At 38.5% G+C, this 27,739-nt stretch overlaps 3 protein-coding genes across 10 annotated transcripts in view; 1 reads left to right on the plus strand and 2 right to left on the minus strand.

Moving 5' to 3' along the window:
• The window catches only part of LOC144476529 (uncharacterized), a 142,189-nt gene extending 138,162 nt beyond the window's left edge, over positions 1 to 4,027 (minus strand). Inside the window, exon 1 of the mRNA XM_078193608.1 lies at positions 3,540 to 4,027. Within this exon, the coding sequence (XP_078049734.1) occupies positions 3,540 to 3,678 (139 nt within the window). The 5' untranslated portion in view covers positions 3,679 to 4,027. The remainder of the gene's footprint in view (positions 1 to 3,539) is intronic.
• Positions 467 to 18,981, plus strand: LOC144476526 (uncharacterized). Of its 4 annotated transcripts, XM_078193599.1 has the most exons (7): positions 467 to 667; positions 751 to 1,312; positions 12,394 to 12,796; positions 14,374 to 14,632; positions 15,096 to 15,469; positions 16,134 to 16,418; positions 17,958 to 18,981. In XM_078193599.1, the coding sequence occupies exons 2-7, from the start codon at positions 1,251 to 1,253 to the stop codon at positions 18,147 to 18,149; spliced, it is 1,575 nt and encodes a 524-aa protein (XP_078049725.1). In that variant the 5' UTR covers positions 467 to 667; positions 751 to 1,250; the 3' UTR covers positions 18,150 to 18,981. The 4 variants fall into 4 exon arrangements, with proteins under 4 accessions (XP_078049725.1, XP_078049728.1, XP_078049726.1 ...); XM_078193602.1 differs by lacking the exons at positions 467 to 667; positions 751 to 1,312 and adding an exon at positions 10,490 to 10,653; XM_078193600.1 differs by lacking the exons at positions 467 to 667; positions 751 to 1,312 and adding an exon at positions 11,642 to 12,259.
• Positions 18,982 to 19,464: 483 nt separating this feature from the next.
• On the minus strand, positions 19,465 to 26,709 carry LOC144476527 (uncharacterized). 5 transcript variants are annotated; one of them, XM_078193607.1, is made up of 6 exons: positions 26,498 to 26,709; positions 25,831 to 26,020; positions 25,448 to 25,630; positions 25,127 to 25,346; positions 21,689 to 22,000; positions 19,465 to 20,906 (listed from the first exon to the last, which is right to left on the minus strand). In XM_078193607.1, the coding sequence occupies exons 2-6, from the start codon at positions 26,017 to 26,019 to the stop codon at positions 20,635 to 20,637; spliced, it is 1,176 nt and encodes a 391-aa protein (XP_078049733.1). In that variant the 5' UTR covers position 26,020; positions 26,498 to 26,709; the 3' UTR covers positions 19,465 to 20,634. The 5 variants fall into 5 exon arrangements, with proteins under 5 accessions (XP_078049733.1, XP_078049732.1, XP_078049731.1 ...); XM_078193606.1 differs by having other exon boundaries at positions 19,465 to 20,909; XM_078193605.1 differs by lacking the exons at positions 19,465 to 20,906; positions 21,689 to 22,000 and adding an exon at positions 22,013 to 24,513.
• Between the last annotated feature and the right edge of the window lie 1,030 nt (positions 26,710 to 27,739).

Genomic DNA, 27,739 nt, shown 5'->3' on the forward strand with positions numbered 1-27,739 from the left:
TCTTCAAATATTACCAACCCTCCAAAATGCAGCGAATTAAATGGAGCACTTGACACTAAAAATACCAAATCAGTCAGAATTACTAGTTTCTGATTTCTCGTTTTCAATTGAAGCATGTCAGTTTCATATTCAAAGAGAGATACTAATAATTCTATTTCAAAATTTAACTAACATTTTATTTAAACGAAATATGGCACCGTTTGGTTGAATATATTTTTGTAAACGTTTTTAGCGCTGTTAGTGTTTGGATAAAAAATCTATTGCTGACACTTTAGTGCACTATATTTTTCATTTCCAGGGTGCGAAGCAAGTTATGTCCCTTTATGAAAAAAAACTTCATTTGTCTGCAAATGGTCAGTATTAAGATCTATTTTATTTTTCGAATTGTTGTATAGCACAAAGGAGGAATTAAGAACACTGGCATTGTTGCAAATACCAGATACGGGAAAAGAAAATACAGAGGTAAAACAAACAAAAAATTTTAATATTATTGAAGGTAGAAAACCTCCGTTCAATCATTCAAGTCAAGTTAATAAGTTTAAATCTAACTTTACAAAATACATGAAACGAGATTGTAATACCCGAGTGTACAACAATCGTCAATAATTTTTCAAATGGACTTCGAAGGTACATTGAAGCGGAAAAGTTCAAATTCTGAAGACTTAAGGTACTACATAGTTTTATGATTAATATAACTTATTAAATTGTTATAGTATATAAAATATTTAATTAAAGTGTCGTTATTTTCAGCTGAATATAAATATACAGACGAAGGAACATAATTTTCTCCGAAGAGTCAGATTTTGCTGCAAGTTGAGAGAAAACGAAAACCACTTCTATTTAGTAAATTCTATAATATATGAAGTGTTCGACACGAGTTGTTACAAAATTCGGCGAGTTAAAAGTTCGATGCTCGTAAAATCAAGCTGAACGATCGGCAATCATAATTCGACGTCTCCCGAAGATTTTCGGGCTGTCGGTCGCGCGTGAATTTCACGGAAATTGAGTGGAATTTTGCCAAGTCGAAGAACCGTGGTCGCCGTTGATGGAGAGTCCGGACCTGGACCGACTATCCCGACGGATAAGTAAATGGGGAGAGAACGAGTCACTCGTTTCCGGACGCGAAGTTTCTTGCCGGGAGAGTTTAGCAAGAAATCAAGCCGCCAGACAGTGACAAGGATTGCCACGAAAGTTCGAGAAGGCCGCGGAACAGGGAGAACATAAGAAATAGGAGTACGCCACCGCCACCGATGTTCATCCCTCCGCAGAAGAGGAATCGTCTACGCACCAAGATACCGAGAAACGATGAGAAGTAAGTACGCGATCGTCCGAGAGGTTTTTCAAACGAGCGAATTCCAAACTGAGATAGAAACTTCGACACGAAGTTTCTATCTCGATTGCCGGCGGTATTGTAAATTTCGTCTTTTTTTACTGGAAACCCCGGAATTTATCAAGCATACGAGACTGAATAAGAAAGAAATCCATTATCTGGCCTCCCTGAAAATTTCTCATTTATCCGAACGTCACTTTCACAGCTGGAGTATAAGAAGAGTTGAAAGAAAATAGCTATAAGCGACCCTTTAAGGTGCTTATCGGTGAATAGAAAATGAATTTCGATGTTCCCTGGGCCACAACATACGAGCTCCGCCATAAATAAAACCGCTTTCGAGGCATAAAGGAGGAGAGTGGTACCAAAGTTGGGCTCTCTTATCTCTGCAAAACCAACATTTTCAACCCTTAAACGTAGACTGTCCTCCGCCAACTCAGCGAAAAAGAGGATTATAGGAAAAGATTTGACGTGAACCGAACGAAAAGATAGCCGCGCAATTTTCCAGGAAATTTCGGGTCTTTTCTTTGCACGATGGCTCGCATTGTCTCGTTTGCGTATTCATCGATTATGTAGACACTGGCTGCAATAATAAATTCATTAGACCCATTAACTCCGTTACGCGGAAACCTGACCGCGGCTGGCCCCTCCTTTGCGCCAAATTGTTGTTGCTATGTTTCTCCTAGTCTATTACCAATCAAAACTATTCGCCCGGAGGTTCTCTGGCAAAGCTTAAAGTCTAAGCCGTGCTTAAAGGCGGTCTCTCGAATGTAGTTTAATCTCGAGTAGAGTTTAAAAGCCTACATCGGCTTTACAACTACAACGCTTATGATACCACCATCGACTGCGCAATTAAACGCTCGAGATGGCGGTGTTCGCAGGAAATGTGTAACGTAAGCGTGCGGAATGGCCAGTGTTTCTTTCCCGTGGCACCGACACGGCGCGGCGCCGACAACCGGCGGCGAAGGTAATTACGACACGCGTACGTTTTGATCGACGATATCGCGGGCATCGATCGATCACGCGTCATCGCGAAATCAGTGCGGTATGGCTGCTCGGCCGAGCTAATTTGACTGTCGTAATTAGCTTCGTTTATCGGTCCGCGTCACGTTCGCCGTGCGCTGGTCACGACGACGTAGTAATCTTCCTGCCGCCTACCGCCGCTCCGATAAACAATTAACGTTGATCCGGCAACTTCGGTGTGATCACAGTAATTTTCACATGACAGTCCTGTCGTTTACCACTTGCAGGCAGCCGGTGGCCAAAAATTTACCGTTCTGCGAGCATTCGTTGGTCGACGAACAAACGTGTCGGCACGGAACATGGACGTTCCGTGTGCTCGGGATTGTTGTAACGGAATTAGGACATCGGAGAAGCGTTAAACCGAAGAATGCGCTTCATCCACGAATTGGCCCAATTCGTTTCAACAAACCACTGAACGGGGCCGGCGGACCAGATACGCGGAGAGTAAAGGAGATGGGCCAACAATGAAAGGTTCTCGACCGCGTTTTGCGCGTTGACAAAAGTTTGCGCATTACGAAAAAGAAAGTACCGGGAACGGTTCGGCTGGAATTCATCCGTGACGAAATCGTTGCGTTGATCTTACCGTAACAGGATTTTATTCTGTCCGCTATCCGAAAGAATAGTCCGATAGTTTCAGCTATAATGCTAGCAAGCTGAACAGCAGATTCAAAGAACCTCTTAATCCGCGAGATAAACCTTTCTTCGATCGTTAATTATTTTTCATTCGCGCAACTGCTGTTTCACATTTTTCCCACGTGGTCTTAGGAGCGTGATACAGGCAGTACTACTAACGACACGTTATATAGAGTCTGCTTTACGAAGATCTAAAAACGTTTTAGTGCGCTCTAACTTTTCGCTGCGGCAAACAAATTGGAAGAACAAAGGTAGTGCGAGCGTTCCTCGTAGTTACAAAGAAGAGGGGGTTAAATTGATTTGGATTTTGTTTGTAATCGATTATTTGCTATAAAAAAAAAAACAAAGATTGTTCGAAAAAGCGTGGAATGCTTCCGGCAAATCGTAACAACGTCAGGAAGCATTTCCCGGAGCGCATGATCCGAACATTCAAACAGCATTTCATACCGAACAACCCTAATTTGTCACGTCGGTGAGGCGATCAGAATCGAGCTGGACAGTTATACCCACGCAGCTGGAATAGATACAAGAGAGAAAATTGAAGGATGCTACTCACATTTCTTGCTCTTCTCGCCGACGACGCCTGGCGGTAGCAAACCGACGAGGACAGCGGCGACGATCAGGAGAAGCTTTGGGAATCTGTTAGGCCCCGGTGCGGCCAGGCACCAGGGCGAGCCTCGAGACATCACGGACATATCACTAGCTCTCAAGTCGATGGCATGCCGGCTCCGATTCCGGCTTTGGCCTCGGCTTCGGCGGTATTTCCGCGCGATACCAGCCCGAACACAAGCTCTCGCATCAGAGTCACTCGCGTAGCGTATCCGCGCTCGCTCCTTGTTCAGAGCGGATTGCTGTCGCTTAGAAGGGGATGAACGCGACCAGAGCGATGACAGCGATCGGAGCAACGGAAACCGGCCGGCATCCCGATCGGATACCCGCGCAGTGGACACACACGGCACGACACGGCCCGACCCGACCCGATCCCAGCTCTCGTCGACGAGCTACCGAACCCGGTGTTCGTCACTGGGACGCACGTACGCTATTGACATCGGGGAATACTCGCCGGATACTCGACTCACGGTGGCGGCTATGTCGTCACGATCACCGACGTACTCGTAGGTGTTCGCGCACCCCTCATGCGCGCTATCGATCCGACAAACCCCGCGAAACCCCGCCAAACCCCACCAGGCCGCCGTACACTCGACAATCTACCCCGACGGAGACGCCATGTTTCTGTGCATGCGCTTTCCACCCCCGGAAGTCGACCTCTCGCCGTGCGATTTCTCCCACGCGCGTTCGAAACTCCCTCGACCCAGTGTTGGGCGTTATTCGAATAAAATTGTATTTGAATCAAAGTTACGAATAAATAATTCATCGCTATTCGGTTATTTACTGTTTCAGTTATTCATTTATTCGTTTCGTGAACCTTTATTCGTTATTTATTGTTCCTCATTAATTATTCGTCGTTTCTTATTCGCGTCCGACCATAGAAAAATACGGCCAACGACAAGCTTATGCCGTTTACGTTATTTATGTTATTAGAGATGACGTTTCATAATATATGAGATCCACTTCCAGAGATGTTCGTACGTGTAAAAATAGTGTAAAAAGGTCATAGAGATAAATGTCCGATCTGCCTTCGTTTATGAAACACAATTCATATTCTTTTTCATTATCTTTCCATTTCATGGCAAACCTGTACGTCGCTTGTCATTGATCTGGTTACACTGTCTACCATTTTTGGTGGTTCTCGAATTTGTCGGAAATCTTGCTCTATTTTATTTCGCGGTATTTCAGCATTCCGAATAAAAAATATTTTACTATTTTTTTGCTTAATTTTTAAAGAGTTTGCACTGTATTAAGGCACATTATATATTTGTATTCTTTCATTTTGTTTACTTCTGAATAAAAAAAGTTTAATATGTCTTATTCGATGAATATAAAGTTAATTATGTCCGAAAATAAATCAAAGGCACAGCAATTGGTCACTCCACAGTGATCGGATCCACTACTCCACTTTATTCTATTTTTATAGAACATTATAAATGCCAATGTCTATTGCTAAGAACAAAGTTACTACACTATGTAAAAAATGTGAACCAAAAGAAGTTTAAATTATGGGTTACCGGAATTCCAGTATTCATTTTAAGTCTGACCTCAAGAGTTGCCATAAATTAGATGCATTAACGAATACGGAAATTATAAAGTGGGAAAGTATAATTAGAAAATTCTATTTTACGAGAAGCAAAAATATTTAATGCTTAATGGAATATTCAGTCATCCTTAAACGAAAACTTTAAATGAAAGTAATTCTACATTCAAAAAATGTCTACACTGACTAATTAATTTTATGCATTATATTCGCCAATAGTCTGTTATTACAAATTTTAAATAACGAATAAATTAGATTTATTTATTATTCGTAAATGACGAATAATTTAGATTACGTTATTTGCGTATAACAAATAATTAAACTTATTCGTTATTCTGAATAACATTTGCTGAGCTCTATCTCAATCTCGTTTCAGCATCTATTGTTTCGAAACATTTTATTCCATGGGGATCTGTCTACCTGCTGCAATATAACAACGTGTCGGACTTGTTATGATGATTTCGTACGTAATATACCGAATATGATTGTTGTTCACCGTTCTCGAACAGAAATAACAGGATCTTTATTGACCGCATCACGAGAATGAGCCACGAATGGGCAAACAGGCGCTTTGCTCAATTAATTTAATCAGAGTAGATAAAACACCGTTGCTAAACGCTAAATATGTCGCCTTTTAGAAACCGAAAAGTTAAAATGTATCATAGTGGAGACAACTTCAACTCTTTCGCATTCTAAAAGTCCTAACGAAGGTCATTCTATTCGAATGTACCACGATAATAATGAATTTCTAAACCTGCTTAGAGATTAAATGTCATAGATACGTGACTGGGATGCACTTCAACTTGTTAACATTTGTCTATTGATTCGTATGCTTATGTTAAAGCACGTTCATGTTCGAACTGCGATATACGACAGGAGAGTCCATGTCAGCAAAGCGTTGGAATACATTCTATTGTTTTATGAAAGCATTTATGTTTTAGCAGAGAACAGAGTAATGCGTATACAATGATGATAATAATTCTACCGTGGAGTCACTCATCGAATTGAGGACGGTAATTTTAGAGAGCATTTATACCATCTAGTAATGGTATCTATACTATTTATTCGTTAACATGAAACATTCAATTATAATAATTACGGAATACAACATTCATAACGCTAGTTATCTATTAACATGAAACATTCAATTATAATAATTAATTAATTGCAGAACAGGTGTTATATAGTTTAACCGTGTTTACGTGTTCATCGATCGCAGGACTAGTCTATGAAATGTTTACCGAGTGCGATTTCACCAATATACTGTCTATATCGAATTTGTTGAAAAATATCGCATTATTTATATATTTGAGGATCGATTTTGGATAGTTGGGATACGAAGTTCTTTTCCTAGTTGACAAATATATACGCGGAGAGTTGGTCTTTTATGCACCGTGCTATTATTTGATATACACAGTGAGGGACAAATATATACGGATATCCTCTAAACCAGTTCAACTTTTTTGAAAATGGACTAAATGACTTGATTTTTTTTTAGAAGATAGAGGGGTCAGTTTACTAAACAATTACTAAAACGATTCTTTTCTACATGTTGCTATAATCTGGTGTAGGGAGTACGTCAGGAAGAATAAACGTATTTTATTGAATACACACAAAGTGTTATGTGTTAAATGTGTTACTGATGGATCGGGAGTACATAAAATACTTCGCGCTTTGGTGGATACGACCGCTCGCCTTGATCGTTCGTACCAGACTCCTCGTCTTAGGAGCAAATCGATCCAGCTTCGATGCTTAAACAAATGAAACGCATTGACCGTTCGAACGGCAACGCGGGCCAGCATGCCAACGGTCCGAGAACATCGCAGACCCGAAATATAAAGTATTACAATGTCTCACTGTAGTGAACACAAAGTATTACCATGTCTAACTACAGTGAGCACAGCGACGATAACGGCCCGCTACACTGGGATAAAGAAAATAAGAAACAACTCGAAAACTTGCATGCTGAAAAATTCATCGAAAACATTTGCTTTTATAAATGACAAACGGCCATTCATTTGAAAGCGAAGCTCGGAAAAGATCCTCTGTTCGCTGGTCCCGAGAATTCCTACGGCGTTCGTTTGGTCGCTGATGAGAGATCGCCTAAATATTGGAAGAAAGGGTGCCCAAGTGTAAATTCGAGGATGGGTGGCGAGGCAGAGGTCTCGACACACTTGGTTGCGAGAATTCGAACTGCGTAGACGCACTGAAAGAACCCGTAGCCACTAGCAGAGGAATAAAATACTTTGTCATATCTATTTCAGTCTTATTTTACTACACATTTCACCATATAATTATATTGTAATTTCAAATTATCTTTCGCCCAAATTCTTTAAGATAATATTTAGTATATTGGAAAAAGGCGAAATTAAAAGTATTGATAATGAATAAGAGTAACATCATCGCTACATATTTCATATATCGCTTGGAGTACCCGCGTATCCCGATTGTCCACGGACAGCGAATATTTCGGTTATGAACACAAGAGTTAAACGTGCTCATCGGACAACGACGCTTGTCAAGCCCTTTTGGAATCGACCAGAAAGTGAAAGCCGAGGTGAAACGAGCACTGCACAGATAACGATCTCTGGCAGAAATAAACGAATGATTTAACTTTGTTTTGCTGAAACAAAGGCGCGGGAGGTGTTACGTTTTACGCTCGAGTATTAATTTACATCGCCGGGAATAGTATCCTACGTTTTCTTTTTTCTTTAACCGCGAAATGCACCTACGCGGTTTCACGTGGCGTTGCATGAACCATGCCTGATTTAATTCGCGTTATCAATTGTAGAGATAATCGACATGATTGGCATAGGAAGGTCAGCCAATCGGAAATTTGTAGCGACGCTGTTCGTGCACGTATACACGGTGGTTCGTGAAGTATTGAACAACGTTGCATCGTAATTTGTCGAACGGAAGGAGTCTATTTGCATGCTGTTGTCAGGTGGCAAGAAGACAAGAATGCATGAATGCATTCAGATGCGTCTACCACGAGACAGAAACTTGTCCACGGATTTACTCGAATGAAGTGGAAACACCCGTTACAGCCGACTGCAACGGCCGTATCGATAACGCTTATCGCTGATGCGCCAACTTTTATCCCTGATCAAGGCCTTTTGACGTCACGCTCATGAATATTCGTCCTAAAAACGAAATTAAATTCCAATTTTTAACGGGGTCGCGTACCCTCGAACATCGTCGACCTTTGACCGAAAAAATCTACCAGAAAAAATTGAAAATCAGCGTGTAGTCTCGAATACCCGTTGCAAACCACATATCCGATTTTCACGGTGGTAAATCGTACCCCTAGACTACAGGCTGACTTCTATAAAATAGCAAAACTTGAAAGACAATCTACCACGGACGCGCTATCGTCCGCGGCACGTTGAATCATGCCGCGCGTCGCTTGCAACGCGCACGGCGCGTGCGCGACGTCCATTACGCGGTGTGCATTTCATTGAAATTCTCATTCTCTGCCCGATGCAAACTACTTTGCTTATCTCGCACGATTATTCCCGGTTTTACGCATTCTGAAAAAGAACTCGAGTGTCGATTCCCTCCGATACGTGCTCGATACGTATAACATTGTAAACATAGCTGACGGCGCTCGTTTTATCAAATTGTCATTTATTCAACAAAACCGCTTTTCTAATTAAGAATATCACGCTTTTTGCACATGTAGGAAGATAATTATGCATGAAATATCGTCGGTATTTATAGTTGAATTTATGAAATATATATGCACACATAGCGAGACCTCGTTTAACCCATTCAATGCTGAATAAAATAAAAAAAAGTACAGCGTTAGATAAATCTACTTGTTATATTATTTCTACGATATCATATTGTGTTTATATTGCATGAATGCTTCGTATAATGTAAATCGTACAAATATCATGGTGGATCAAATTTTTCATAAATATCACACACTAACCTATGTGACTCGCGTCACGCGTTTTCAGAGAGTTTTAATAAATTCATACCTGAAAAAGATAATTGATATTGGATGTTATTAGTTTATCTCAAAAATTCTCACTGAAACAATTTTGTAATAAAAGGACACGTAAACGAACAAAATCAAAAGCCAGTAATTTTTACTGGTTTTGGTAGTTCTAGTATTAAAACTGATATTGCGAAACGCAATTTTTCTCAATACTATTAAAGTTCTAAATATTTCATGAGCCTTTGTATTGTTTTTTTATTTTATAAGCACAATGTACTGTATGTAGAATGGTATTGTGTTAATTCAATTACGTTGCAATACAATTTCACAATTTAATTACATCGTATTTCAGTTACATAGTAATTCAACTAAATTCTAATTTAATTGCATAATTCAAACCTTTCAGTTACTTCAATCGTTAATTATTGTAATCACGAGTGCGATTGATATACAACGCAAATGAAATACTTTTAGTTATAAATGTAATTGATTTGTCATCGTTATTTGTAATTAACGTAATCTAATTGCTTAATATTTTGTAATTGTACCCCAATTGCAATTATGACATCACATTGTACTCTAATTGAATAGAGATTTGAATTACGAATTACAATGTATTTAAATTACTTTGTAATTTAAATTCGTGCGGTTAATAATTTAAATATGAATTTTAATGAAAATAAATTACTTAAATAATTCAGTTTGAATTCTGCACAACACGGAATTGTTTCACTTAATACGAATGTAAGTTCCTTATTCTTAAAATTATGTTTTCTGATCCGTATTTATGCATTTAATAAATTGTAATTAAATTACTAAACTTCCGTACATCCAGTCAACAATGTGTCAATGCTTCGATATTACCACGTCATCCTATTAGCACTAATGCGTCATGTAACTAACTATTTATAATATCTCATTTAAAGAAGGATTTTATGATACGATGAACCTTTAAAGATAACGCGACTCGCCAACGAACCTACAGAGAGAGAGCGAGCCTTTAATCTTGTTAAATAAACACGAACGGTGGAAACAGAAAATGAACAAGTCGAAATATTTACCTAAACCGAGATAGATTCTGCGACTGTCAACAGGGGGACGACCATAAGCAAGCTGGAAAAATCATCGATCGTGGTAAAAGCGGTTCTGGTCTTGACTCACTGCGAACAAAAAATATCGCAAAAGGGTCATCGTGCTATCGCGGAGAATTGCACTCTCGGGGAACCGTAAACGCGTAAACCAGTCATCCAGTCGATCCGCAACAATTGTCTATCACGGATTGTCGTATTTATTTATGCTATATCAAAACAAACCGCGGCGTTCGTCTTAGAACAACAGTCGTTCTAGGTGAAGCAACATTGTCGCCGCGTCACGTCGATTGTCCCTCATCCGTGTCGTTTAGTATGCATTTGGACGCAGAAGGTGAAAAGCAAGTTCGGTGACGTTCTCTAAAACCGTGAACGTGTTCCGTCAGCATTCACGCGAAAAATTGTGCTCCTCTTACGTTCGACGAAAAACATTCTATCAGACAGTCGCGAGATTTCAGTTCCAATCAACGGTAGGATATTGTGAAACGTGAGTGAAAAAGCATGTGCAAAGCTTATGATTAATTGCATGTTCGATTCTTTGCGGGATCGCGATTGTCGCGATCGTGCGTCACCGATAACGCGCACGGATGTCAGTAATTTGGATTCCATCGATAGTAAAATTGGTTCGACCCGACTTCCGATCGATCATCTTTCATCGCGAACGCGTTTGCGCGTGCTCGTGTACGTGCTCGTGTATTCAAGAAAATCTATTTAAAAGTCCTACAAATCTTAACCAAAGAGAATAATTGCTGTTATCAACTTAAAGACGGCACGAAACATTAACCATTAAATATCATTCGTTGATCGATTGCTATACACAGTTTTTAGTCAAATGAGCTATCATATTGGTGCAATTCTATCTTTTTCAAATAAATTTGTTTAGTCTGGCGAAATTCAATTTCTTTTCATTCGTGTGACCGTTTATTGGTATTTATCGCATGCGCGTGTATAATGGTATTCATCGTATGTATGTTTATAGTGATATCCGTCGCATGTAAGTGTGCTTATAGTAATATTTTGTAAATTTGAATATTAAACAAAACCGCGGCTGTAACGTTATCTGTGAACACAACAATCAGGTTAATTTTTATCTTTCTATCACGTGCTGTAAGTACTATTACACGTGTTCACGTTTCGTGCACGTTCGATCGAGTATCTGACAACGGGGCCAGCATTGCAATGTTAATGATTTTTTACTGGCAGCGTGCGGGTGGCCGGTCAAAGGTTTAATTAACTTTCATTGTAGTGTGAAATTACGAAGGTCGTTGAATGTGCCGTAACACCCGCATTAACGTTAATCGACGCGGTCATTCGGGAACGATACGAAACGCGGTAACGACGACCGAGACGCGGCAGCAAGCAGGCAATAAGAACGCGAATACGCGAGGTTATTAAGTTAGTGTCCCCATGACGACCAGTGGTCAATGAAATGGGCGTTTCGGAGTTCGGAGACAGTGGAAGAGCAGCGGTGACAGCGCTTCGTGCGGCTGTCAAACCAGTATGCGAAATACGAGAAATCGTAACCGCGGTTCCGCGACGCCGATGAGCCTAATTCGCGTGGAAAGTAGATTGATTCGCCGCGGAAAAGACGTTCCGTTCGGTTAGGAGGCTTCTCGAGAGCCGCTCCGGAGATCGTTTGATTATCGGCAGCCCTGGCTCACTGGCTCTTTAGACATTAGAAGTTTCCGGCCTGTCTCTTGTGCGCCGACACAGAAGCCGACCAAGTGTACGTATACTGGGCCACCGTTCGATTTCTCGTGCGCCTCCTACACCTCGATCGCAGATACGCTTCTCTTCTTCCACTCGCGTCACTTTTATTCGCTTTATCGCGTTGACGGAACAACCGGCCGGTTTATCACGGTTCCGTTTGGTGAAACAATACTTGAGATGATAAACATTTGCGTCACGCAACTGGCTCGGCCGTGACGAGGCCAGTGAACGATTTTCGGCGGTAAATGGGCTAGTGTGGTGTAAACGAAAGTACGCGTATCGCGGAAAATTGGGTAAACCGCTTTCCCGATCAGTGACCGAACGTAGCTCGCTTGGAGACAGTTTCTCTTCCTTAGCGTAGAAATGACATTCCCGCTGCTAAGGTTAGCTTGACATCTTGGCAATTAAGAAGACTGTGTTGACAGTACACACGGAAAAACAGACAAATACTTGACGAAAGTTCGAAAACTTGGGTCAACCGACACCGGCGCGACACGTGATTTCGCTTTGATTATAGATTTCTTCGGTTACGCCGCCCATCGGAGGACACCGAGAAGATTGATGCGGAAAACTCGTGTCGCCAGTCTTTAACAATGTTTCTCGCGAAAGGGAGGGGGAGTCGCGAGACGAAATCAAAAGGGACGTTGAGCGAGAACGACTACGGATGGCGGTTGTGCAGTGACGATGATCCGAAGTCACCGAGATCGAGCCGGAGCAAAGACTGCATGTCCCTGGATTCAGCGTCCGAATCGATGCTGTCCTGCATAGACTCCGATTTCGACGACGACAACGAGACCTATTCCCTCGCCCAGGATTTCCGATTCGAACTAGCCGACAACTGCGAGACGATAGAGCTCGCGTCCCTAATTCACAAGGACCTGGATTCAGACATCCAGCGCGATGCGAGCGCGAAGGAATCGGTACGTTTGAACACAGAGATATTCATTTCACGTGAAGGGTAGATGTGCCAGTTACTGTGCCCTTAACCCCTTGCACTATGACTCTTTTCACGTTGCATTGATTAGCCCTTATTTGTCCTTAATATTTTCCTTAATAGCGCCAGATAATTTTTGCTTCTTGCATTGTCGTTATTTACTTCCGTTTGTAGACTTCGATAATAGAACAAAATCAATTTGACTTCTATTTGGAAGAAATTAATAGTATTCATATTTAGCAGAACTTACATGGGATCTTTATCACGAATCTGACTCGTTATTATAGTGCAAGGGGTTAATTTGGCAGAGAACCATATTGTCACACTCGCAAAAATACTCGCGTTCAAAATATTAAATCCATCGAATCTCTTTTAAAAATTACAACAGGAACTCGAACACTATTTTTACTGAATTGCTTTTGTGGTGAATTTTAATCAGTGCCTTCCATCGAGTTAAAGTAAACCTGTCGTAAGATTTATTTTATTTATCGTATGATATTTAAATATGAAATATCCGGTTGAAAATATTTCAACTAGGACATATGCTTTGCTTGAAATAGTAATTCGTTTCTCTATTAAATGAAGTACTAGTTATAAAGTAATACTTTTACAATAGAAACCTAAAATACTTAATTGGGATAAATATTACCTTCATTGTGCATAAAATGAAACATATTATTTCCATGAAATTTTGCTAACTATTAACATTCGAGTTTGCATAAGTTGTTTGGGCATGTATATCGTTAAAAGCAAATAGATGTTAAATGTTCTATTTACATTCGTTATATGTATAAGAGAAATATGAGTAAGAGCTTATTTTTCAAAACAATATGTGTCCATATCATTTCTATCATAAACATTATTGATAAAAAATATATTGTCTCATAAATATTAACCGTAAGAATATCAAATAATTCATAGAAATTTAAACCCACGAAATATTATTTCAAATAATTATTTTCAATACATCTCACGAAAATACTACTTCAATTAATCATTTTCTTTACTACAACATAAATAGCTCTTTTTAAAGCATATACTTATCTCTACGACGTCAAGGTTGTGTCATTTCTGTATTTAACAATATAATCGAAAATAACTAATCGTTCTCTGCAACAATTGGTGTACAGCATATTCCTATTCGTAAAATATCTAGTCCATGTATCAGAAAGTCAGTAGATATGATTAAGATTAAGAGTACATAGCCATTTTTCAATCAGTGTGGGCTACTAAACAAATGACAATCGGAGAACTCTCATCAAGTTAGACGGTCAGCATCGATATTAATTTTCGAGTTCTCTATTAGTTCTATTTTGTAAAATGAAACCGTACTCTTAAAGTAAATATTTTAAGAAAGATTTAAATTATTCAAGTTGATTAAGATAAGTACAGTATCACATTCAACAATATTTTAATCATATTAAAAGCTCTAAAAAAAACAAGACCAAGATTCTGCTGTTTTGACATCGTATGTAGTTTTTTGATGCAAGACAATTCAATATCGATATTATTCTCGACCGTTGTGAAAGCCCTAGTCTAGTGCGAACGTTCGTGAAATCACAGGACGGCCCAACATTTCCAGCCGAGGAGGCCGAAAACTACTTCGAGGAAACCACGGGGCCAAAATCGCATCGGTCCCGGGTCCGTGGTATATGCTACACGCCGGAAAGGCTGGTCAGGTCTCAGGAGTATAGAATACTCACTCCATCGCCCCGTTACTTATCCATCTCTCAGACGAGGCTGATGCCAGAAAATGAAAGTCCGCGGAAAACGCCTCGCAGCCGACGGCGATTGAATTATCTTATCGACTCTAAGCAAGTTGGTAGGTATTTTCTCGTTTATAGGGGAGAGCCTCTCGCACACGGGCACGCGAACACAGGAGCACACGACGTTCGACATTCGCGGAGCGTGCAACAGTGCACGGCAGATCGCGCAAACTTGTTCGAGCAAGACTGCCGTCAGCCAGCTTGAATACATATAACCCAGCCATTGTGTCTGACCTAGTAAAGTTTCGCGGTCTACCAATATGTGAAATCGGTTCGCTTCGCTTCGCGTTCATTAGACGTACTTTCGTTTCAACACCTGCACCCTTAAACTTCTGCCGCTATGCACTGCTCCAGGGAGAAACTTGCCGAGTTGTTGCACAGATTTTTGCGAATCGCTTGCGAAAACTGCGCTTCCGTTTACTCCGTTCATCCGCCGGAGGGGCTCTCCTGTTTCGTTCTTACGGATCGTTGCTCCACGTTCCAAAGAAACAAATTTTTATCCGGCGACCATTCGATTAGGGGAGAACCGGCAGAAAACTCTCGTAAATTCCTCGCCTGTGGAGGCAGCGATGCCGGCCGTTTTCCAACAAAACTGGAGACGTTCGAGGACGATCTCGGAACGTCGAGACGAGGATGTTTCGACCAAGCACGAGAAAATTGGCTTTGATGAGTCGCGGACGCTGGATTCGATCTACAAGGGATCCAGTAACGAGAGATTGAACGTCACCTGGGAGGACTGCAAGAGGATAGAGACGCCCAGTTCGTCTATGGATGACACGTCCGGGATCCAGAGCAACGACTGGAGTTCGGACACTCACAGCGATCTGCAAATCACACCGTTGTGCCTCTCCGTCGAACTGGCATCGACGAACTACAAGTTGGACACCTCGCAGGTATATTTACTTCTGATTAATTCTTCTACTTCGGATTCGATCCTACCCGGCGAGAATTCATTCAAGCCGGCGAGCTTGCCGGAGAGTTTTGTTGTCGTTAACGCTAAACCCGCCCCGGTTAAAATGACCGGTTTCTTATTTTACAATTCTTTAAACTTTGGTGGTAAACTAAACGATACAGAAATAAAGTTCACCAAGATCAATTGCTAAATGAACATTTTGAAATGAGACCTTTTTCAATAAACGTTCTAAGACACGTTCTAATCTTTTCCATTATTTCTCGTGTTGTTCTCATGAGAGCTTTCTCAATGACCATTTTAAAATAATTTTGCCTTGTCCCAAAATGTTTTCTGATCGTTTTTTCAAGATCGTCGCAAGTCAAATTTAATTTATCAGCAATTGATTTTCTACGAATTCGATTCGTAAAGCGGTGAGTTTCATCTGAACCCAAGTCGAATATGATCAGCTAACCGGGGATATAAATATAGAAACAGAATAATGGTATCGCGTACATTTATAGTGAACTAGTCGACCTTTCCAACGGTATCATGTAGAAGTAGAATGGTCTTTCGATTTTTTTTTTTCTATCGTGTTCACGCCAGTTATCCCCTGCATCGTTACTGCTCGGTAGGTTTAGCGTTAAAGTTGGGATTACGTTTTACAGGGTCGATGCACCGCTATCAACGAAGTGGTATCAATTCTCGAAGTTCTCGACACAGATCCCGAAAAAGCGGTGGTTCTTCTCGAGGAGGATCGTTTCTGCGATAGCACCTCCTCCCACGATCAGCTAACCAGGCTAGCCCTGGCGATAGAAACGGACGCGAAAGACCCGGATGTGCGCGAAACTTCGGAAAATGTGGTCCGAGATCTTCAAAGGAGAGTGGAAATGCTGCAGGCCAGTAATAAAGATATGTTCCGAGATATATGTAATCTGCGACAGAGTTTTCAGGTGAGAATACGGCCCGATCTGTACACGCTATTCATCCTATTCAGTCCGTGTAGAATATTGTGTTTTCTATGCATTGAAATAATTACGCGACATAATGAAACAAGATCTTCCTCTCTGAATACAACGTAATTAGGGAAGTGGAGCCAGTTACAGTTGGATAGTCAGTAGTTTATTTTCAAGTATAATTACATTTATCGAATAAAACATGTTACATTTTTTTTTTCATTCAAGTACAAGTAATTATTTATTCGTTAAAATTCATTCAAGGTTATAAATGACATCATCATTTCCTCTCCTATACTCTGTACCTTCTTAAATTCCATGCTCTCGTACATCATACAAGATATCATGTCCTCTTCCTATTTGAATCACACCGCACTCTTTATGACCAAGTGAATCGCCTAAAGTGATTGTTTTTCACTTCTAAGCGTTCTCGCGACTCTCTTGACTTTTTCAATAATTCCTCTGTTTCATTTAAATGCACCGTTCTTACTGCAGCACGAAAATTGTTGTGGCGTATCATACGTCATACTATATTAGTTCTGTCTTATTTCTCATTTACTTCTTTGTTTATTCAATTCTTTGTATATATTTTTATATCTCAGGTTTTATTGTAGACTGTGTAAACAAAGGGAATTGTCCGTTAACATCAATTATCTATTATTATAATTAATATATATTTAATAATTAAGTGTTTAAGTACATCCTTACAAAATTTGTCGAAAATTACCCGAATCATTATTATCAATGGAATGCATAATTATAGACTCAAAGTAACTTTTACATAGTAACTGATGCCTCAACGAAAACTTAAAAGATATCGTGTTTGTGTGCTTTTATGTTATAAATAATAGAGAATAGAAATATGCAATTATAGTTCTTTTTTTTGTTTGAATATCGGTGAAAAATGTAAAAGTTACTTTGGGTTTATAATTGTTCACAGCACTTTAGGTGGCTCCAGAACATTTTCCTTCCTTTCTCCCAATATTCAAACAAATGTCGATGTTTGCTCCATGGAAAAATATACATCGATGAAAGAAATTTTGAACTTTACCAATTGAATGAAATGCCAATTGAATTACTAAAATTGTTTTCGATAACGATAACTTCTGAAATCCGAAAACAGGGCACATTAATTGGGTCCTCTACTCTACAATTACGTTCTCGTTCGATTCTTGTTGTGTCTTATGACGGGGGAAAAAAAACCCTGGTAAAGATTATTAATTATTGTTCGTATCACCTTTCGATTAGATCGTAAAAGCGGAACAAACTGTCCGTACGACCCAATATCAATTTAATTGGTACGTGCGCGTTTCGACTGCATTTCCCTCGTATATCATCTATTAACGTTCGTGTCCACCTGACCGGGAACAATAATATATTATTACACAGTGCTCGCAATCATTCGATGTAAACTAATAATTCAGAGATAATGACGACGATAGGGGAACACGTAATGCTGCATCATTAGCAATGTTTATTACAAACAAAGATATTAATGCGAACGATAATAATGCAATGAAAAATCGTATTTTACAGTGCGATGAGCGAAAAATGGACGACATTTCCAGTAGCACGAGTAAACTGCGCCAGGAGGTTTGCGATATGCGATATCTCGATGATCTCTTAAATCTCTTACGCGGAAATCTCAAGAGAATTTCGGATAGGGATTGGCCGTTTGCTGTAGGACGCTTCGGAAATCCCACGGAAGAAACGAATCTCATCGTGTAGAAAACTTCCTTGGCCAACTAATACAATGGTGGAATCTTTTTTTTCTCGCGGTTAAAACGGTACCGTGCAGATTCGGTCGTTCCATGGAAACTACGCAAACGTCTTGTATTATTATTGAGTACAGTCGCTCTACCTGCTACAAGACATCCGACAGTAATTTCGATTCGATTCGAACGGTTTTTACAATCTCATTAGTTTTTTTGTAGTCACTGCCATTTAATTCGTGCCTACAGAAGATCGAAATCCCAACGAGTTCGACGGAGCAACGGTGCAAGACGACTCGGATAATTCGCTCGAGCTCATCTTCCGAAATCGTTTCGGACAGGAGGGAAGGCTGTGACAATAAGTCGATTAATTCTGAATAGTATTAACGTCGAAATCCATTCAGTTTTATTTTACTTTATAATTTCCTTCCGTCCTTGTCCATTTAAAAAAAAAGTACTGTAAGAGTTTTTATCCACTAACGAGCTATCGCGTCGAGACGAACAGCTTCAAAGAAAATTTCTGTGTACATGTTAGTGTACGGATGTGTATGGCCATGAATTTTTCTGAAATCTCCACTGAGCAAGGTGTTTCACTTTTCACCGGGGCTTCCTACACAAACCGTTTAACGTACGTTAAATTTCGTCGGTTTTTGCAACAAACTAGTGCCAGTGTTATTATTACGGTACTTAATTGCGCAAAATACTGTAAACTAGTGTCCCTCGATACGAGCTAAACCCTTCAAATTTATACGATAATTGAACGTTACAAAAATACATATAAAAAACGGATTGTATTATATTTATTTATGTTTAAGCATCAAAACTATTTATAAATATATTTGGAATTTTCTAACAAAAACCTTTTTTAAATATATATATGTATCCTTGAATCCTGTTGTGCAATGATATTATTACCGTTTTCAGTCATCCAAATCACGAATCATGATCAAGATAAATACATTACAATCAAGACAGTATTCTAATGTGAAACGCGTTTTTTTCTTTTTGTAATGTTTATTCGGAATTTTATTTACAAACACATTTTGTAGTAAAAACATTTTGAGTACTTTTACACATATTCCAATATGATTTCTAATTTTCCATTCTTTCTAAAATTCCAATATCATTTCTGTTAAGAAAGATCAAAATTCGTAGCAAAAAATGCTACGTATTCCGTAGTGTCCGTGATTCTCGACATATTCTATATATCTAAAATGAAAAAACACGAGGATTCTTAATCTGGGTGAGTTTGGTTAATAAATAGGAACTGAAATGGAAGAATAAGTTGATATTTAAAAAAATAGCGGCACTTTGAAGTTTAAGCGTTGAATTTCTCATATTTTATTAACATTCAGAGACTTGAAACAAATATTTAGAATAAAGATTTTGAAATAATTCTACTAATTCGGACTGTAGTTGTATACGCGCTTCGGCGTACGCACATATATTTTAAGCCGCTTTTGAGATATTATGGACACTGCACAGTAAAGTATTAGGTTCAAAAAGCTGATCAAAATATAAGAAAACACTGTACCAGTATTATCTTTTATTTATGTACTCGTGTGACACATTCTGCATTGAAAGTAAAGGCTTTTGTAGTACTACTTTTTCTGTACACCCGTTTCTCCATTATCGCTTGGTGCTTAGGTTCAATATTATGCAATGGAGATGTTTTTTTCTTCACAGACACTTTTATGAGTATCGATGTTCTTTTTTACGTCATTGAAAACCTTAAAGGTTTTTGTTGAGCTTTTACATAATTTTTTGTACTGCGATGTATAAACCAAAATAAAACACAGTGAATGAAATATTATTCTTTATACATATAGAGTTGTGACTTATTAAATGAGACAAAACCAAGATATAAAATCGTTTTGAGTAGTCTTTAAGTGTTATTTTAGTTTCTCTTACTATTCTCAGTAATTTGTAATACTTTGCAATAGTTTTCAATAATATTTAATATTTTACAATAGTTTCGCACAGTGAAATTATGATAAAAATACTACAAATAAATAAATAGACACGTTTTGAATTCATTAAATAATGAAAATAATATTTTGTAAATTTCATTAATAATTTACATTTGTTTATAATTATTTTTCCCAAGTTAGGATACTATAAATAAGTATTCTTCGCAAATGTTCACACTAGAATATGCCCTTAAGGAATTGCTATTCCAGTTTCCACACATAACACGTGACCATTAATTTTACTGTATAGCTTAAAAAATGATTCGAATGGTTAATCATTAAGAGATAATTTAATTATCTCGCGCGTTCTTAGCTACATACTTCTAATGTAATAATGTTCTACATCGACATCAAACGATCAAGCTCCGGCTACGAGAATAAAACCAATAGTTTCTTAAAATAACGTTTGACCTGCTGCCGATAAATCCTCATTCTTCGTTAATATCAATGCAGCGTTATACTAAAAAAGAAGAAATCGACGAAGAGGGTGAAGTAACACCGACTTGCTGTATCCTGTATTTATTTCACACACTATCTCGAGAAATCGTGATACGCAATACCGGCCCTCAAGATCTCGCCGTATCGGAGCACGTCGTGTGAAGAAGAAAGAGACGATGGCGGCAGAGACGATTGCGAAGGTGACACACAATTCAACATATTGACGTTATTGTCCGACGAATATGGGTACATTCCGTTATTAACTGAAGCCGTGGAAGTGGCAGACGAGCCTGGTGCTGGAAGTAGCGCAGAACTCGCACCTTGATCTCCAGTTGCGACCGAATTCGAGCTTGGTCCTGCGAAACCTGCTAAGCATAAACACATTAAGACGCTTTAATTGCGCAACTCTCGTGTATACGTCCTGAAAGCGATCGCAGGATCGAGGATCAAAAGGTATCCATTGTACACAAACTGTTTCCTTATCTTCTGCACACATTTCATCGAGAACTTCTGTTAATCGGACAAAAAAAAATGTTTCCAACAATAGTCTATCATTTCTCCGCCGGCTATACAATAAAATATTGAATTTATTTTTTTGAATGACATTGTATATGCACTCTTTGCTTCATATTGTAACGCATAAAGCTGATAATTATTCATCTTTTAGTCAAAAACGTACAATAATATTTCAAAAATAACGAAATATAATTATGCTTAAAAATGAAGTGAAATTAATAATATTTTTATAATCATTATCTCACCAAATGTCGCAATGTGTGTATGTGGGAGGACTACCAAAAAGATAGAAAGTAAACAAATTCTGTAATCGTATGATCTTTGTTTCGTAAGTAAAAATTTCGAAATAAAAGTATTACTTTGAAATAGAAAGCATCGGGCAAAAAATACATATACATACATGTACATATAGAGGAAGATTGATACAGTATCGTTGAATATACTGTTACAGATATTGTGATCTGCCAATTGTTGTTCCTTGGTATTTCTTCAATGAATTTTGGACTATCTTTGTATAGAGAATCCTGAGAATCATTCGTATCGAATGTCGTTGAAAATCAATTTTAGCGATTTTCTTACTATTAGTGTATCAATCGTTCCGTGTTTCGTAGCTTTAATTATGTTTTTTCACCTGAGATGCTGGAGGCGAGAGTCGAAGCAATAGAAAGAGATGTCGAGAAGTCAGTATTCTCAATAGTTCTTGAATGATCGGTCCTCGTGATGTGCGGCGGACATATAAACGCTAACGTGGATCGTACAAGATCATTTGTCCTGTCGGTCCTTCGGTGTCTGGAGTGTACACCGGGTTTACCGTTGCTACCATATCCGAAGTGCAGAAGCTCTAAATGTCTTCGCAGATTTCGTGACTGGCGTAAAATTGCGCCGCACAGTGGACAAGACGCCGGTTGATCGGACATGCTTCTTGCCTTGGACAATCCATCTCCTAGAATTAATTCCGTAAAAACGAAACTGGCTCGAGGGGCTACGTATTTACATTGTACACCATACATCTATGTACACACGAATTAACTGAAAAAATATACTGCTCGCATAATTCTATATTGTATGAAAAAAAGAAGCTAAGCATATGTAACCCCTTGAGAACATGAGAAGAGTCGCAGGAACGTTTCTTCCTGTGACCCGCCTTCGTGGTTGACGTTGTTTAAAAATGATTGATTGTCAAAAGTGTTGTATATAATGATTTTTATTTCCAAGAATAGTAATGCTTTAGATGAAAATAAATCTTTACTATCCCCTTGAGAAACTCCGTTACCTAACGTCGATTAGGTACGTCAACGCAAAATACGCACTTCGATATAGACGAATTGTTTGTGAAACGAAACGTCAGTCCGTCTATCGATAATTACGAAACGAATAAATTATGTATCTAGGAACTTGACTTTTCCACCAGTAAAAGAATTTATTAAAACAGTTTACGATGTCGATGACGATAAAAACTTCAATGATGCTGGCAAACAATCATATATTTAACGAATACTGGATAGGCATCCGAATTCTATCCGCACGTTCATTATTCAGAGATGACATATGTAGATTCGATCCGTAAGGGAATCATCGCATAAACGAATATTCGAAAGGTATAAAAACCGTCCAAGTACTTTGCAAATACCATCGCTGTCACTATGCATAACTTTCTTATCGAACGCTATTCCTGTTATCCCCTATAATACTCTAATTCTTACTCGCTAACCTGGAAGATTTGTTTATAACTGTTCCACACGAAATGTTTCTGGGTTCGTAGAAAAATCTTGATAAAAAAACCATCGAGATGGAAATAAAATATAAAATAAACTATACGAGTAATGTAACAACGAATTCGTGCTATCAAACCGTTTAAAATAACATTCAGTCGATTCCATCTCTTTAGACGCTCAATTCAAGATAATATTTCAATATTATTGATTCGCGTAAGTACATTCGAATGATACAAAAAAAAATGATTGCACTTGCTTAAATGAAGTTACCAATAAAAGATGATACCGCAGATATCCAAACTCACAATCCATAGAAATTTAATTGAGTCTACAACTTGTCTGTGAAAATTCAATTGATGTTTCTATATTATTGCTTTTCCGTAGAAAGAAACTTTCATTGAAAAAATGATCGGTTACAAAATGTCGTTACCGGTGTGTAAATATACATTCGTTTCAGCTTTATATTGTTACATCGTACGATTCAACTACATTCTAGATTATCGTTCATTGAGCTATGTACGTGCAGAGATGCAAATGTCACCATCGAATACGCTACATAATAATATAAACTAAAATTAATGAAACTCTAAGGATACGAATAAAGGAACAAACAGTGATACTAATGAGAATACAATAAGCTGATAAACAATTTGAACTTGTTTTATTATCGTATAAACAGATTCTGAAACACAGTAAAAGTAACAGAAATAAAACCATAATGCTCGTTACATTACGAAAATATAATCGTTACACGACGCTGTATCGAAATTCATTGTATTCTAGACAGACTTCTTATCGGTATTTCCTACTTTCATTTTGTTCCAATGAAAATTTCTTCCTATAGAGAAATGATCCGACCCCCGAGTCAGTCACAACCTTAATTTAAGATTCACTGAAATGTACTTCATATTTTTTCCCAGCGTCAGCATTACCCCTCTCACCGTAGTGTATCAGTGCGAAACAAAAGTGTCACTGAGGATCACTGAAAAAAAGGTAAGTTAACGGTAAGGTAGACCCCGAATCACAGTAACAGAACCAAAGAACAATTCTGTTCGCATTGAATTTATCCAGTTGAAACGGTTGAATCATCTGTCGATTCATCTGGCAATAGTTGGCGAGGAGACGTTGCTTTGAGGTGAGACAACGTTCGGCCCTTGCGAGGTCGGGGAAGGAAGTGGACTGGGCTTGCAAACGATTTGCTCACAGGTACTACTGCCGCTGTCGGTCCCGTAGGTCATCGATTGCTCATTGTAACCGGGCAGCTCGACCTCGGGCTTTATTTCGATCATCATCGTGTCGGCCGGGGAACTCTGAACTGAATTACTACTAAACCGATATTTGCAAGAGGATAACAGGTGTCTCCGAAGATTTCTCGCTTGCCGTAACGTGGCACCACAGAGCGGACAAACGCCTGGACAATCGGATGCCCCGCGTATTTTCGACAAATTCATGTTCCCAGTTAGCCCGCAGGACGCCGTCCCAGCAGTTGAGCCCTGGCTAACCAACGGCAGTGGTATTCCAGGGGGAAAACCCATACCGAGAGGCCCGGGAAATTGTGGTATATGCAGTGGAGAGTACGGCTGCATCGGCATTAAAGTGTGCAGATGCGACTCGTTATCCGATATTTGATCCTGATGTGGTCCTGCTTGAGAATTTTCTGTCGACATCGAGATCGGTTGCGCTTCTTGAGCACGAGGCGAATGACAACTCCGATGATTCGAATATTCCAATCGATCGCTGGCTGCTAACAGACACAAACACAGCATTACCATTGCAGGGCTGAACTGATAGTATTCTCTTTGAACGGTATTTCTAACTTCTAACTTCTATCTTCTATCCGAATAGCATTATCCTGGTGTGCATCGATTAGCCGCAGTTCAACCCGATCGATGGTTGTGCTTGTGTCCGTTTTCGAATATCAAAACACTGAAACCTTCCTTATCTTACAACCCAAAGCCATACATAATATATATATATGTATATGTATACATATACGTAGACTAATTTTATGCTCGGTCGCACACTAAAATAATATATATCGGACACAAAACACATTTATCAACGTTGAATCTTCCATTCGAGTTAAAAATGATTATTCCAATTTTTCGTTTCTTTCCTCTATCCAAACCAAATTCATTAAATCATTCGAATATCTATGCAATTCGAAAATCAATAAACACAAAACGATTGTGAAAAATGCTAACAGAAAAACGTTGCCGTTTATTACGATAAATATTTTGTATTAAGTTACAACAAAACATGTGTTACTTACTACATGTGTTACTCTTACCATTTTTCTTCTAAAAACCTTGTCCTTTTCAGAAAGAATGAATAGAACATTATATATTTCTTACCTGTGTCATCACCATGTTCGGTATTGTCGTCGTCCTTATGATCACCTATATGCTTATTTTCGTTATCGACGTTGCTCCCACTACGTGGCCATTTTCCGGAAGACGAGGAAGACTTTCTCCTTTTCTTTCTTCGTTTTAATGGAAAGTAAGGACTGGAGGTTTCTTTTGACGAAGTTTCGTTTGGCGTAGGTATTGCAGATACTGGTACCTCCTCCCCATTCTATATGAACACAATTCATTAGCTCAATATTATCAATATTATACGAGATAATACAGAAGCATAAAGAAACTACTTTTATTTGTTTAATTTGCAAGACATACTTCGGTTAATATAGTAGGCGGCGTTAATCCATGAATACAAAGACAATGAGCAGCTTGCAGCAGTGATGGCAATTGAGACGGTTCTACGCTTACTTCGCCTCGATATACAAACTCCAATAAAGATTCTAAATCGTCTGCACCTATACCAGCTAGCATAACCACTGGATGCTGACACGGTGTGCTCTAATTACATAAAATAGAATCAATTACTGAATTATATATTTCCGATCACAATACATGTTATTGAAAAATGATAAATAATTGCATTAACACTTTGCCGACCATGAAAAATAAGCTCTTTTGTCAATATTTAGAAAAAAATTTATGCACATTATTTTAAATGGTTGCCAATGTATTAATACTAATCGCAGTTAAAATAAAACCTTTAATAAATCTAGCAGAAAAGGACTAGCTGCACAGAGAACTATTTTGTGTGCAGGAAAACTACGTCCACCGGCAGCCAAAGTAACATCCACCAAATCGCCGTGACCTCTTAATAGCTGCACTGCAGATGCCAACGAAGAATTAAATTCTCCCCAAGAGAGACTATACAACTGGCTGCTGCTTCCCATTCTAAACAATAAGTTGTAAGTTAGTTGATTAAAACTTTTGAATAATGAAAAAAAATCTCTAATTGTACATTCTTAGCTTATCAATATTCCATATTGTATTGTTGCAAGAAAAATCAGTGATACATATTGGTATACCGAAAAATTCATAGGCATTTAACGTACATGAATTTTTATAGACGATAGCGTGTACGAATCGAATTAATTGAAATTCGAAAAAATTATCCGCTAACGGTGTCGATATACATATACTCGTGTTCCCTATCCACATTCTCTTAATTACTGCCCCCACCCCAAAAAATATGATCTCGGCGTCGTCTGAATGTTAACCTAACAGAAGCTTCTGCCGTAACAGAAATAACAAAAATATCGGAAAAAAACCTATAATATAACATTAATTTGGAATACATGCACAGAAATAAAAGGCAAAGCTAAATCAAGAAAGTTATAGAAAATTAGTACTTAATGTAGAATTACTTACATTGGGTTACAAGTTATTGCCGTAAATTATACTTTAAATTACAACAGTCACACTAAATTCGTTGTTCACGTGTTGCAGCAATACTTCTGATAACTGTACTTACACAATTTCACAAAGTAATTTACTTTCAGAGACAAATAGACACACGATATGTAAAATGAAATTCAAATGCTGTCAGAAATTATCATGCACGTCACATTTTACGAGACTGTGCTGCCACCATACTGTATCTAAAAAAAGTTTCGTAAAATCAAGTGCATACATACAGTTTTCGCGGAAATTATGTAAATACCGAATGGAGTTTAATATTATCCATATTTTCAACGCAATATTAATTCTTAATACACATACGGTTCATTTGTAGCTAGAACGGTACAACTTAAAAATCATGATTTTACAGAAATCGAGTTTGAAATTTTGAATTGTTCTAACTTTTTAACAACATTGATATGTGAAACAAGCATGTCCACGGAAGACAAACGGGAGATAAAGGAGGGGCCCCTCACGCGCCAGATTCCCCTTCCAACATGAACCATGAGAACAGTACCGAGTCACGGTAAGAGGTATCAAAAACGTAAGGGGAATCAAGAGTATTCGCCATCTTGGTGTGATGTCCCAGTGTCTCACTCTATCGCTAAATTGAAGCATTAAGAAATCCAACACATATACATATTTATAAATACGTAATTAATGAATATGGTGTGTGATATCTTAGAAGGAGAGTCTTGGGGATACAACGGGCGTGAAAATCGCTTTTAAGATATACTGGATAAAACTGAATATGATTTGTAGTATATATATGGTTTTGAAATTATTGTAACTTTTTTCCTAACGAAAATGCAATCCACGGTTTTGTTTACGAGTTATTAACCAAAAGTAGTGGCTAATGAGAGACGAGCGAGGGAACTTTCAATGTGCTGCAGCGAAGTCGAGCCAGCAAACAGAATGAACAAGTCCTAAAGCGAGAATTTTCCGAATTTTTTTTTACTATGTGACAGCGATAATTTTAAGAAAAACGCTTTTCATCCTTATTTTAGGATGTCCGTAGAATATTTACTAATTTTTCGATTCTGAAATAGTGAATAGTTTAATCGTGAACTGCGGTTTATTTTTTTTTATTTATTTTTATTAGTTTAATTTTTTAGTGTACAGATATGTGTGGGAGCACAAAAAATGTGTAGAAGTGGGCCCACTACTGTAGATATATGAGTTTTTCTCTATGGTGTGTGTAGTAATACTGTA

The sequence above is a fragment of the Augochlora pura genome, chromosome 10, assembly GCF_028453695.1.
Source record: "Augochlora pura isolate Apur16 chromosome 10, APUR_v2.2.1, whole genome shotgun sequence".
In the NCBI taxonomy this organism is placed as follows: domain Eukaryota; kingdom Metazoa; phylum Arthropoda; class Insecta; order Hymenoptera; family Halictidae; genus Augochlora; species Augochlora pura.